The 12,288-nt window shown below is 34.0% G+C and overlaps 1 protein-coding gene across 6 annotated transcripts in view; it reads right to left on the reverse strand.

Annotated features, from left to right (window-relative positions):
- Positions 1 to 12,288, reverse strand: part of ABI3BP (ABI family member 3 binding protein) — a 293,851-nt gene that overhangs the window by 119,431 nt on the left and 162,132 nt on the right. For all 6 annotated transcript variants that reach the window (XM_056793404.1, XM_056793406.1, XM_056793407.1 and 3 more), the window contains exons 10-13: positions 8,846 to 8,923; positions 7,208 to 7,282; positions 3,764 to 3,835; positions 3,253 to 3,327 (exon numbers count right to left, since the gene is read on the reverse strand). In XM_056793404.1, coding sequence (XP_056649382.1) covers positions 3,253 to 3,327; positions 3,764 to 3,835; positions 7,208 to 7,282; positions 8,846 to 8,923 — 300 coding nt within the window. The remainder of the gene's footprint in view (positions 1 to 3,252; positions 3,328 to 3,763; positions 3,836 to 7,207; positions 7,283 to 8,845; positions 8,924 to 12,288) is intronic.

Genomic DNA, 12,288 nt, shown 5'->3' on the forward strand with positions numbered 1-12,288 from the left:
AACTGGGTTATAAAGAAATTTAATTTAAAAAGAGAGGTGGTATAAATCTTACATGACCCAGAACTCTTAAAATTGGCAAAATATGGAGGCCCAAGTGAATCTTCAACATTTAATTATATGAAGAAAGATTAACAGGATGATGAAAAACCTACAATAATATAGGAGGGGAGGGAAGGAAGGAAGGAGAGAGGAAGGGGAGGGAAGGAGGGAGAAAGACAAGTGGGAGAAAGGATAAAAATTAACATTTACTTAAGTCTCAAGTAGCAAACATTATACAAAATTACTGGTTGAAAGACAGACATCCCATAGTCACAAAAACAAAAAGCCAATGAATCACTAAGTTGTATATGGCAAAAGAAACTTGGAGAGGGTGGTAAGGAGGAATATGCCTGAGATCCTGAGATATCATTTTTTAGAGATGACTACGATTTGCCTAAGAAATGTGGTTTCATTGAGATTTTTGTACTTTCTTCTGAAGTTTTTGAGAAAATATCTTGAAATTCCCAATATATGTAGAAGTATATTTTGATTTTATGGACTGTTAGTATAGTGAGTGAAAAATAAAGCATAAGTATTTCGGAGAGCCAGGATCTACTGTTAATTTTTTAAATTACAAATTGTAAGAATAAAGTCCCAAGTCTGTGGAAGAGCTAACAGTTGCCCCTTTCCTATTTCCTACCAATATCAGAGAGATGAATAAGATAATAAATACAAATTACTTTGAGTTCCATGGAAGAAAAGTGTTCTATAAATACAAAATGATATTATTCTATCCCTAGAGTCTCCTAGCAAGTATGTACATGTTTTCTTAGCCACAATTCACTGAGATGTAATGTACCAAGACATTTAGCAGAGGTTATTCCATAACAACACTGAAATCATAATCATTTGGTCATCTTCCAACAATCTAAAACCGGTATAGTTCCATTGTCAGAAAGTGACTTGTTTTTAGATTCTACTAATTGCCTGACTATTTTGTAACATCTCTCTTTTTAAATATAGAAGTTAGATTTAATTTGACTTCCTGATGTATAGCTATAGGGGAGGTCTTTATTATTTCCACTTTTATATTTTAATAGCAATCCTGATTTTGCCCAAGAAATCAATATACAATTCACTTATTTGAGCGTACTTTACAGAAGTTTTCATTCAGATGACAATTCCAAATAAGGAGATCATAATCGTGTAGGAAAGTATTATTTCTTGAATGAAAGATCAGGGCATTTAGAAATTTTAAAGTTTTCCAGGTAAAAGAAGAATATTTATATTATAACCAAGATTGCCATTAATACAAGTAAATTTTAATTCTTTTATAAGGATATACAACATGAGATTCATAATTTTATATACTAGGCTAAAGAGTAATTATTCATATAGGAGTTCATAGAATAACAGATTTAGAAATCATCTTGATAACAGTTTCCTAGCATTTTTTTTTTTGGTTTGTGTCAGTCCACACCCTTCATTTTACAAATAAGGAAACTGAGATTCAGGTAGGTTAAATTTTAAATTTCAGAATTAGGAACCAGATTCATGCCCTCTGAATACTCTAAATAGTTTCCCCATTGCAGTAAGAGTTCTTTTATCTTTATTTCTCTATTCTCTTGACTATGCAGACTGAAGCTATCTAAGTCATTGAGAATTTTTAAAAATTATGTACTTTTAACTTATAGAGAAATTTGAGAGAACATCAACTCACACATGAAGGCAAAGCTAATTAAAAATCTTTGAGAAAAGATAAAAATGAACCTGTAAGCTATTTACATTACTACTAAGACATGATTTAGAATTTTTATGTTTGAAGCTATTTTTATCAGGGAGGAGACCTAAGCAAATGTCTATAGGAGCAAAAGCTGTGCCATTTAGAGAAGAGAAGAGTTAAATTCATCCAAAGAATTTGAGAAACCAAATATAGTATCCTGTTTGACCATCCTGGATTGTCATGACATAAAGCTCCTCAATTAGGATCTTTGTGACTGGAAAATTAGGAGTACATTGGTGTATTTGATTCGCTTAGTAGTAAAATTATATCATAGCATCTATTAATGTATTAATAACACATTAAATAATAAATTCAAATTAAATAATTAAAAGAATTCTTTTTGTCCTTTGTAGATGCTCTTATATTTAACAAATTAGATTTTAATAGAAAGAAAAGGAACACTGTAATCATCTTGAGAGGATTAAAAAGAATTTTAAACCCTTACATTCTGTTTTAGAAGCAATACTAAGTACCAGTTTTAAGGCAGAAGAATGGTAAAGGTTAGACAATTGGGGTTGCTCAGGGTTAGACAGCTAGGAGATATATGAGGTCAGATTTGAACACAGGACCTCCTATCTCCAGATCTGGTTCTCTATCCACTGAGCCTCTATCCACTGAGTTCTCTATCCACTGAGAGGCCTCCGAGTTTAATTTTTAAAAAGCTTTTATTTGGGTTATATTTTCAATGTTTGGAAGACCACATTCTATCAAGATATACCAAACATCTGTAAAGCACTTAACATAGAACCTAGCACATAGTCCACGCTTTAAAAATGCTGTTCCCTTTTACCCTTCTATTGAATTAGAAGAATGCTTTCAGGTAATTTTCCTGCAGTTTACTTAACCATATAATCCATTATGGTGTGAAAACAGCTTGAGACACTTGTAAGGTATTGACTAAAGTATTCGTTAAAGAAACAGAAATCGTGACTAGAAGAAATTTGAAACAGTCATTTGTCTAATCCAGTCCTCTTATTTTTCTGCCATTAGAAAATTGAAGTCCACAGGGAGCATGTGACTTTGCCAAAGTCAATTTAATGGCAGACACAGAAGAAGAACCCGAGGCCTGAAGACAATTTTTTAAATGTGGTTTGACATGTTCTATATTTGAGGTAGCAACAAGTATCTACCTGCAAAGAAAACATTTTGTTGTTATGTATTCAGTTCCAAGACTATAAATTTTATTATGGTATAAAATATTTAGTTTATCTCTAAAAAAGGGAAAAATTCTGGGGTTGCTTATAATTCATTAGATGACAGACTTTAAATTTGACCAGAAATTGAAATACGTATCTTTGAAACAAATATAAAATAGCTAATTTTTTTCAGCAAGAAAAAAAGTTCCCAGATAATAAATGATAATAGAATTAGTCATTATATCACAGAGTAGTCATAATCTAGGCATCAACCCCTTATACCCCTATGAAAGTTATTTAGTATTATTCTTATAACTCTATTAAAAACAAAACAAAATTTTAAAGGGCAATTACCAGTGTGGGGCTGCAGAACTTTTGGACCATCAGGTGTTTTGGTTGTTGAAGCAATCCACTTTATCTCATCTGAAGCTATGGCAAAAAGAAATAGTATTTGCAGAAAATTATTGGAGAAGATAGGAAATTATATATTTCCATTTTGGGTAAATGAATGTGCAAAGACTGTAATGAAAACAGATTGTTCAAGCAATGTTTCTTTAGTTTGAGCAAGAAATCAAGATCCATTCATCCTCAATCCATCCAGAAAACCCATTTGATTTGCAGCTAGAGAGCCAGATTAACTTCTTTAAAATCAACATTTCATGGAATATGATGTAACAAAAGTGGGAGAGGAGTTAATAGGATTATTTTGAGTGAATTTATCAGAAAATTCAGTCACACAATTGATTCTACATCCCCTGATCGGCTGACTGAATTGAGCAAATGTAGAGACATAGTTCACTACAAGACCAACCCCTTTTCTTCACTCATACAGTAATTATTGCCAAACTTCAAATATTGCCATTACCCAATGTTGCCCTAGGTTTCATCAGAGGGGGCGGTGTTTTGGCTTGAGGTAATTCTGGAAGCCTGTTTGGAGCTGTAATTAAAAAAAAAAAAAGAACAAGGTGAAAATCAATAGCAAGAAAAAGAAAAACAAGATCCAAGAAAGAAAATCAAACTCCTGTGCTAGCTAGGCAAGGCTATTTTGTTGAGGTTTTCAATGGGACACAGAACACCACAAAACAACACACTACGTTTCTACTGTGTGCAGAGCACTGTGCTATGGAAAGTCAGAGAGGTAAGTTCTTAAATTATTAAGTGATTATCTTCATCTATTTAAATATCTTCACATGGATGTGTGTTCACAGAAATATTCATGGTTACTATAAATTAAAACTAAACTCAAACTAAATTGAACTGTGGAATAAATGGAAAGTCTTAAGTCACAAGGAGCCTCTGTTTGGATGCTTTATTTTTAGCATTTTCTTTATGGAGAAACAATCACCATTATGTGTCATGAATTGGTTTTTTAACAGCTCTTCCTGAAAAGAGAAATGAATCTTTGCAAAAACCATGATGTAATTTACTAGTTAAGGGGAAAAAATAGTTCTCAGTGTTTAGGGGGAAATATTGTGAAAATATCAAATTCTATTCAAAATTACACCATGACTTTTGGCTTTTAAATCATATCTAATGGCAAAAACCCCACCACTTCCAAAGGCAAAAAAATTGTTCTTTCTTTCTCTTGGTTATCAAGAATCTATGTCTCTTGGGACCAAAATTAAGTTTTAAAAAATCTAAAACAGTAGCAAGTAGAGAACTACAGGACTAAATGCCCAGAAGTAATTTTTTCACTTTATGCTCTTCTCTGGTTTTACTGCAAATATGAAAAAGTTGAATGTGAGGGAATCTTTGGCATGCTTTAATCATCAACAGCAACTAGCTACCATGTTTTGTGGCATTTCCCTAGAACACGACTTCCTTAACCTTTTCTTTGTGTCATGGATCTCTTTGACAGCCAGCTGAAGCTTATCCATCTCAGAATAAATTCTTAAATGTAAAAAAATAAAATAAATAAGCTTACAAAGAAAACCAATTATATTGAAATAAAGACATAATTGTTTTCCCCACCCAGCTTCACAAATCTATATATCATGGACCACAGGTCAAGACCCCTTCTCCTAGCGTTTTGAGTGACCATCAAAACCTAGTCATGAAGATAAGCTATGAAGTTTTCATAATCATTTCCTCAAGAATTATGATAAAGAAGTATATTATTAACTATTCTATACTCCATGCTTTATGATTTTGGTATCCTGGTTTTCACAAGAGGATCATACAAAGTATTCGTTTCCACATTTATTTAGCGGGCACAGCTCAAGATTAGTGGGGCCTTTCCTGGACAAAATACTTTTGCATATTCTTTAGGAAAAATATCTTCATATGAACAAGTTCCAGAATTCATACTTTTATTTTACTTAAGAAGAATTAAATGAGAAAACAAATTAGTTTTGGAACATAAAGGAACTATTTTTTTAATGAGCTGTCAGATTTGGGAGATTCATCTTAATATTTGTATAGTATGATTTTCAGTTAAAAAAATCACAACTATTAATAAGCACATGAAAAAGTGTTTTAAATCTCTTATAATCAGAGAAATGCAAATCAAAACAACTCTGAGGTATCACCTCACACCTAGCAGATTGGTTAACATGACAGCAAAGGAAAGTAATGAATGCTGGAGGGGATGTGGCAAAGTAGGGACATTAATTCATTGCTGGTGGAGTTGTGAATTGATCCAACCATTCTGGAGGGCAATTTGGAACTATGCCCAAAGGGCACTAAAAGTCTGTCTGCCCTTTGATCCAGCCATAGCACTGCTGGGTTTGTACCCCAAAGAGATAATAAGGAAAAAGACATGTACAAGAATATTCATAGCAGCACTCTTTGTGGTGGCCAAAAATTGGAAAATGAGGGGATGCCCTTCAACTGGGGAATGGTTGAACAAATTGTGGTATCTGTTGGTGATAGAATACTATTGTGCTCAAAGGAATAATAAAGTGGAGGAATCCATGGGGGCTGGAACAACCTCCAGGAAGTGATGCAGAGCTAAAAGAGCAGAGCCTGATACACTGTGGTACAATCGAATGTAATGGACTTCTCCATTTGTGGCAATGCTGTGATCCTGAACAACTTGGAGGAACCTATTAGAAAAACTACTATCCACATCCAGAGGAAACACTGTGGGAGTAGAAACACCAAAGAAAAACAACTGCTTGAATACATGGATTGAAGGGATATGGTTGGGGATGTAGACTCTAAATGAACATCCTAGTGTAAACAACAACATGGAAATAGGTTCTGATAAAGGACACAAGTAATACCCAATGAAATTGCACATTGGCTGTGGGAAGGGTGGGTGAAGGGGAGGGAGGGAAATAATGTGATTATTGTAACCAAGGAATAATGTTCTAAATTGACTAAATAAACTTATTCAAATGGAAAAAAAAAGAATAAAATGAAGGCTTGAACCAGAAAAAAAAATATTTGTATAGTATGTGTAAACTTCCAAAAGCCATTGTAAGAGTAGTGCATGTGTATATTCGAGACTTCAAGACTTCTTTTATTTCCATGAAGTTATTAGTTTTAAGAGTTAGACTGTTTGGCCTTTCTATAATAAATATTAACCTAGCAACAAAAGTAATTGAAGGAGGCATCTCTTTATTGGTCTAGAATTTTACAAGGGAGTATCCTAGACCTTTTGCTATTCTTCAAATGAAATAGAGCAGCAATAAATAAGAATAACCAATAAGAATAATATCATAATTTTATAGGGAAAAGGACTAAACCTGTGATTTCATTGGTATAGAGAATGCCTATGTGAGAAAATTTCCTCTACTAGTGTAGGGTGATACCTTTCCTGCAATTTATAGTTTTGAGATTAATTAACATGCCTAGAGTTGCATGGCCAGTATGTGTCATAGGCAGGATTTGAACCCATATCATCTTGGTCTCAAAGCCAGCTGTCTATACACTAATAGCAAGGGTTCTTCTGTGGATAGATTCCAGGGGAGTCCTTGAACTTGAATAGGAAAACAATGTCATTATAATTAAAAAATAGTTGACTTCCTTTGTTACCCTCTGAATTTTATACTCATAAAGGATCCATAGTCCTCTCCAGGCTTCTAAAGGCATCAATGACAGACCAAAAAAGGTTAAGAACTCTTGTGCATAGTCCATGTTGACTCACTCTCATATGTGTATAACACTTTAAAATCTGCAAAATGTTTTCTTTACCCTAAATCTGTAAGATATTCAGATAGTCTTGTGAGGTAGATAATTATAAAAAAAAAGTTCATTCATCCTAAAAAGGAAGAAGAACGTTAATCAATTAAAAACACCATTGTTAGTCATTTCTTCTGTGAATGTTGAGATTTCTTTTATGAAAAGAAAAAATTTTTGGCAATACCTAAAGTTCTTTCTGAAATTTCTAAGACGCTAGTCACAGCAGGATTTGTGGTTCTTCGAACAGTTTCCATTGTTACTGAAAGTTAAAAAAAATAAAGCAATTTTACCAAATTAGATGTAATAAAGAAATAAGAAACCATAAGATTTTTTTTTCATAAACAAATGATACTAACAACTGGGAGTCATTCTTTTCTCAAGTAGCTTAGATCAAGGAATTATCCTAGTGAGTTTTGATTAGAATCAGGAGATCTGTTCAGAACTAGCACAAAATAAGATTTTATTGCCCCACTGGAAAAGCTTGGAATGGAGACCCAAGAATGACTTAGTTTCTAAGTTAAATGTATCAATATGGTTGCCATACTCCACCCTAGGATCAAAGGCAAGACCTTTACTTCAGTAAAAAATTTAAAAATATTAAACAATGACAATGAAAATTAGAAAATGGTACAAGAAGTTCAGGCTGACACTTACATGCTGTGAATCTATAACAAGAAAGAGTGCCTTTAGGGAGAAAAAAATGTTTTGATTTTAACATAAAAATTACTGAAGTGGAAAATTTTGAAGGGATTTGGCAAAGAATCTGGAAATCTAAAATCTCACATCCAACATCATGACAAACCAAGAAAGTAGCAGAATCTTTGATGCAGAAAAGAAATTGAAGTTTTTGGCTCTTGTACTTTTATTAGAGTTTACCAACCATATTGAAATTGTGGAGAGTGGAGAGTCACATAAATCATGAGCAAGTTTGAATTCTCCAAAAGAAAAAGGGTTATAAAACAAGTGGCTTGAAGGGTATACCCTTTCTTCTTTAGATAAGGCTACCTGTAAACCCTAGCAAATCTATGATAAAAGGAATAGACATTTTATTTACTAATAACCTGCCAATACTACAAAAATTAGAAATGAGCACCAGTTCTAAATTTATTCAGCTTAATTCAAAAATATTTGTTAAGCACCTACTGTATGTAAGGGATCATGCTAACTCCTGGGGACATAAATGTAAAAAATTATAACCCAAACCAAAAACACTCTCAAAGAGCTTACAACTTAATAGGAGTGACATAGGTAAAATGTGATTAAGAAGAAGGTGATTAGGAAATGTGCTTGAGGTTTTTTGAGAAGGGAAGGATCATGTTTGACAGGATTCATGAAGGTAGGCTTCATTGAAAAGATGGTACTAGAACTGGATCTTAAAGAGAGGGGAAGATTTAACAGGCAGAACTAAGGAGAAAGTGTGTTCCAGTGATAGAACAGAGAGCCTGTGAGAGTACCTGGAGGACAGAAAAGTACAGGAGGTATCAAGAAACATTGAGTATCCGGTGGGCAGAGATTGTTTCAAATTCCACCTTTGTAGTCCCAGGACCTAGCATAGTACCTGATATATACCAAAGCACCTAAAAACTATTTGTAGGATTTAGGTTAAACATAAATATCTGCTGATGTGACAAACTTGAAATTAAACATGCTTCCATGTTAAATATTATTTATTTTCATTAATATTCAGCTTTTTATTGCTGCTTCCTACCATTTACTTTAATCTTTAATCTTTGTAAGAGCGAGAAAGTTTTTTTTAAACATCATTTAATAATTGAGATGTTGCATATCCCTAAAATGTAGAGTTTTTTGTTTTTTTTTTTACCTGTTACAGGCTTTGCTGGTATTTTTTCCACCTCTGGTGTTTTAGATTCAGCAGGTATTGCCAAGGTCTCGTTCTTAGCTAAAATTTCAGAGGAAAAATTATTTGCACTATTTCCTTACATCCAATATCTGGAATAATTCATTTTGAACAAACAATGGAAACAGAAAGTGTTTAGTCACAACCCATAAAAGTCAGTCAGGCCACAACTGTGTGGACTACTTTCTTCAATAACTAGTCTGTGTGATTCGTCTTTCTCTAATATTTAGTGATTTAGAGCATTTTTTTTCTTTATATGGCTATGTATAAATTTGATTTCTTTAACCAAACACTGTTCATATTCTTTGACCTTTTATCATTTGGGGAATGGTTCTGATTCTTGTAAATTTGACAGCTATCTATATATTTGAGATATGAGATCTCTATCTGAGAAACTATCTATCATTTCCACCAATATCCTGCTTTCCTCCTAGTCTTGGCTATATTAGTTTTATTTGTACAAACCTTTTTAAATGTAAGGTAATCAAAATTATCCATTTTACATCTTATAATGCTATCTATCTCTTGTTTATTAATAAATTCTTCTGTCCATAAATGATAGCTATTATATTCCATTCTCTTCTAATTTGCTTATGATACCTCCCTTTATGTCTAGTTCATATATCCATTTTGAACTTATCTTGGTAAATGGTGTAAGATATTAGTCTATACCGAGTTTCTGCCCAATTGCTTTCTAATTTTCCCAACAATTTTTATCAAATAGTGAATTCTTATCCCAAAGAGTTGGATCTTTACTTTTGTCAAACACAAGGTTACTACAGTCTTTTATTACTATTTGGTGTACTGTGTGAATGTCATTATTTAACTCCCTTTTGATTCCTTCAAGACTTCAAGGCCCTTTAATTTTGGGGCGGGTACTACTACCTTTCATCAATGCAAATGTTTTTGTAGTTAAAAGAAGTTTAGATCATAGGAGTGATAGCTGAAAGGGGCCTGAGCAATAATCTAGTTAAATTCCTTTGCTTAATAAATGGGGATCCTGAGAGTCATAGATTAATTGACTTGCCCAAGATCACACAGTAAGTCTAATGAGATAATATTTGTAAAGTGCTTTGTAAACCCCCAAATGCTACAAAAATAGTGGTTGTCAATGATTTATGGTGCTGATGATTATGTAGGGATTGGGATTCAAACTCTGGTCTCCTGATTCTAATCCCTACATTTTTTCTATCATGCCATGCTAGACATGCTTCTGTGTTGAGTCTGTCTGAGCTTAGTTTGGCTTCTCCTATGACAACAGATACATAGTCTGTCACTGGGATGCTACTTGAAGATATTCCAGTTTGCGAAGTCCTGGCAGAGTCAAGACTCTATTTAGTAGATCTTTAAAGGACACTGAACTACCTCTATACCATGAAAAAATGACTGAGTAGAAGTAGTAGTAGAAGATACCTGTATATCAACTCTGTTTTCTTTAAGAGCCAGATGGTTATCAAAGTGAGCAATTACAACTTGCCACTTTAGCATTCCAATTCAGAAATAGATTTTATGGCAGGCACAGTTTTAAACTGTAGTCTTTTTTTCAGCATCCAAAGCTATTAATTAAATAAGTTGAATATTTTTAGGCAACTGAATTATTCTGTATTTCTGGTAAATATTGTTAATGGGTAGATAAGACAAAGACTTTAGAAAAATAAGCATAAATATCATATGGAAGAAAATAATTTGGTAGGAAAAGGCTTTTGTTTTTAAATGTGAAAGTAAAGTTTTACAAACTACGACTGAGTCATATCCAAGTCCAAACACAGTCTTTTCTTGGATTTTTGTGGGAATTCATTGGAAAGTATGAATTCAAACAGAACTTCAGCTATTATCTCCAGGCAAACCACAGTTTCCACTTTACCCTTCAAACTTGCATCTAAAAAGTTTATCTATTCTCTTTCCAGGAATGTATATCCGCAAGGCAGATTCTCTTAAACAGTTCTTTGGTTTGGTTAGGTGCCTTATGTTGATTTTTTTTAGTCACTAGGGTACAATTTAGAACAATGAAACAGTGACTTTTTAGACTTGGTTGTTGCTATTTGGTCATTTCAGTTATGTCCTACTTTTTGTGACTCCCGTTGGGGTTTTCTTGGCAAAGATCCTAGAATTATTTGCCATTTCCTTCTCCAGCTAATCTTGCAGATGAGGAGGCGGAGGCAAACAGGGTTAAGTCACTTGCCCAGGGTCACATAGCTAGGAAGTGTCTGAGGTGGAATTTGAACCAGGAAGATGGGTCTTCCTGACTCCAGACCCAGCCTCTATTCACTGTGCAACCTAGTTGCTCCAAGGAAGGGATATAAATTTCCATTCTTCAAGTGCTAACAAATAGTATGAAATCTAAAAATAAATCAAAATTTGAACAACAACAAACTTTGGAGACTACAACATTGTGCTTCAATCCTCATGCTCTGCAAGCATAACATTTCTTCCTCATAGTGAGAAAGACTAAACTTATGCTTTTATTGGTATCAGGATCTCTCCAAGGGGGAAATTCCCAATGATGATACAGATAAGCATTTTCTTTGCAATTTGCTGTATTGAGAGTGGCTTAGAACACTGAGAGTTTCCTTAGGACTTGTCCAATGTCGCACAACCAGTGTGTCAGAAATGGGACTTGAGCCAGGTCTTCTTGGCTCTGAGGTCAATTCTCTATCCACTGAGCCATGTTGTCTCCCTTAATCTTTCTCATGCCTACTCCAAATTCTTTCTAATGTAATTTAAATCCATTTCTTCCTCTGTTTAATGTTGGTGGTCTTACAATGGGTATTCTTTATTGGTTTACTTAATGACTATTAAGCCTTTGTTTCACTTCCCACAGACTGAATAAAATTAATTCCTTGGGCCTTTTCTCCCTTTGGACTTAGGAAAGCCATTAACGAGCAATTTTGCTTGATCTCTCTCTCTCTTTTTTCTCCCCGTCATCACAACATAAAAATTAGGCTGTATAGTGTGATGAGATGTTGGAAATGGCTTTGAAGGACTCCTGTCACTTCTTATTTGTATGTGTGACTCTGGGCAGACAAACAACTTTTCTGGGCTTCAGATTCTTCATATGTAAAATAAAAACTCTAAATCTCTGCATGATTCTATGACCCTAGTTTACTCTACCAATGTGTAAGGCCAGCTTGGGGCATGGGCACATAGCTGGCATCGAATGGAGCCTTTCAACGCCAGGAAATTCCTTGTCCTCTGTTGTTCTCTAGTATTTTTGTCAACACGTTTACTTCTCTATATTTTGGCAAGTCAAGCCCTGGGTTTGGCAGACCCTTTGAATGTCCCTTGGAGATGTGTGTGCAATGTGAACCTTCTTGTTTATTTTTTCCAGTTTTCACACCACATGTGTTCTGGAGCAAAAGCTGTTACATTCCTTGATATCTTATGATAATCTCCACAGGAAGAGTTAT

Source organism: Monodelphis domestica, chromosome 4, assembly GCF_027887165.1.
Source record: "Monodelphis domestica isolate mMonDom1 chromosome 4, mMonDom1.pri, whole genome shotgun sequence".
In the NCBI taxonomy this organism is placed as follows: Eukaryota; Metazoa; Chordata; class Mammalia; order Didelphimorphia; family Didelphidae; genus Monodelphis; species Monodelphis domestica.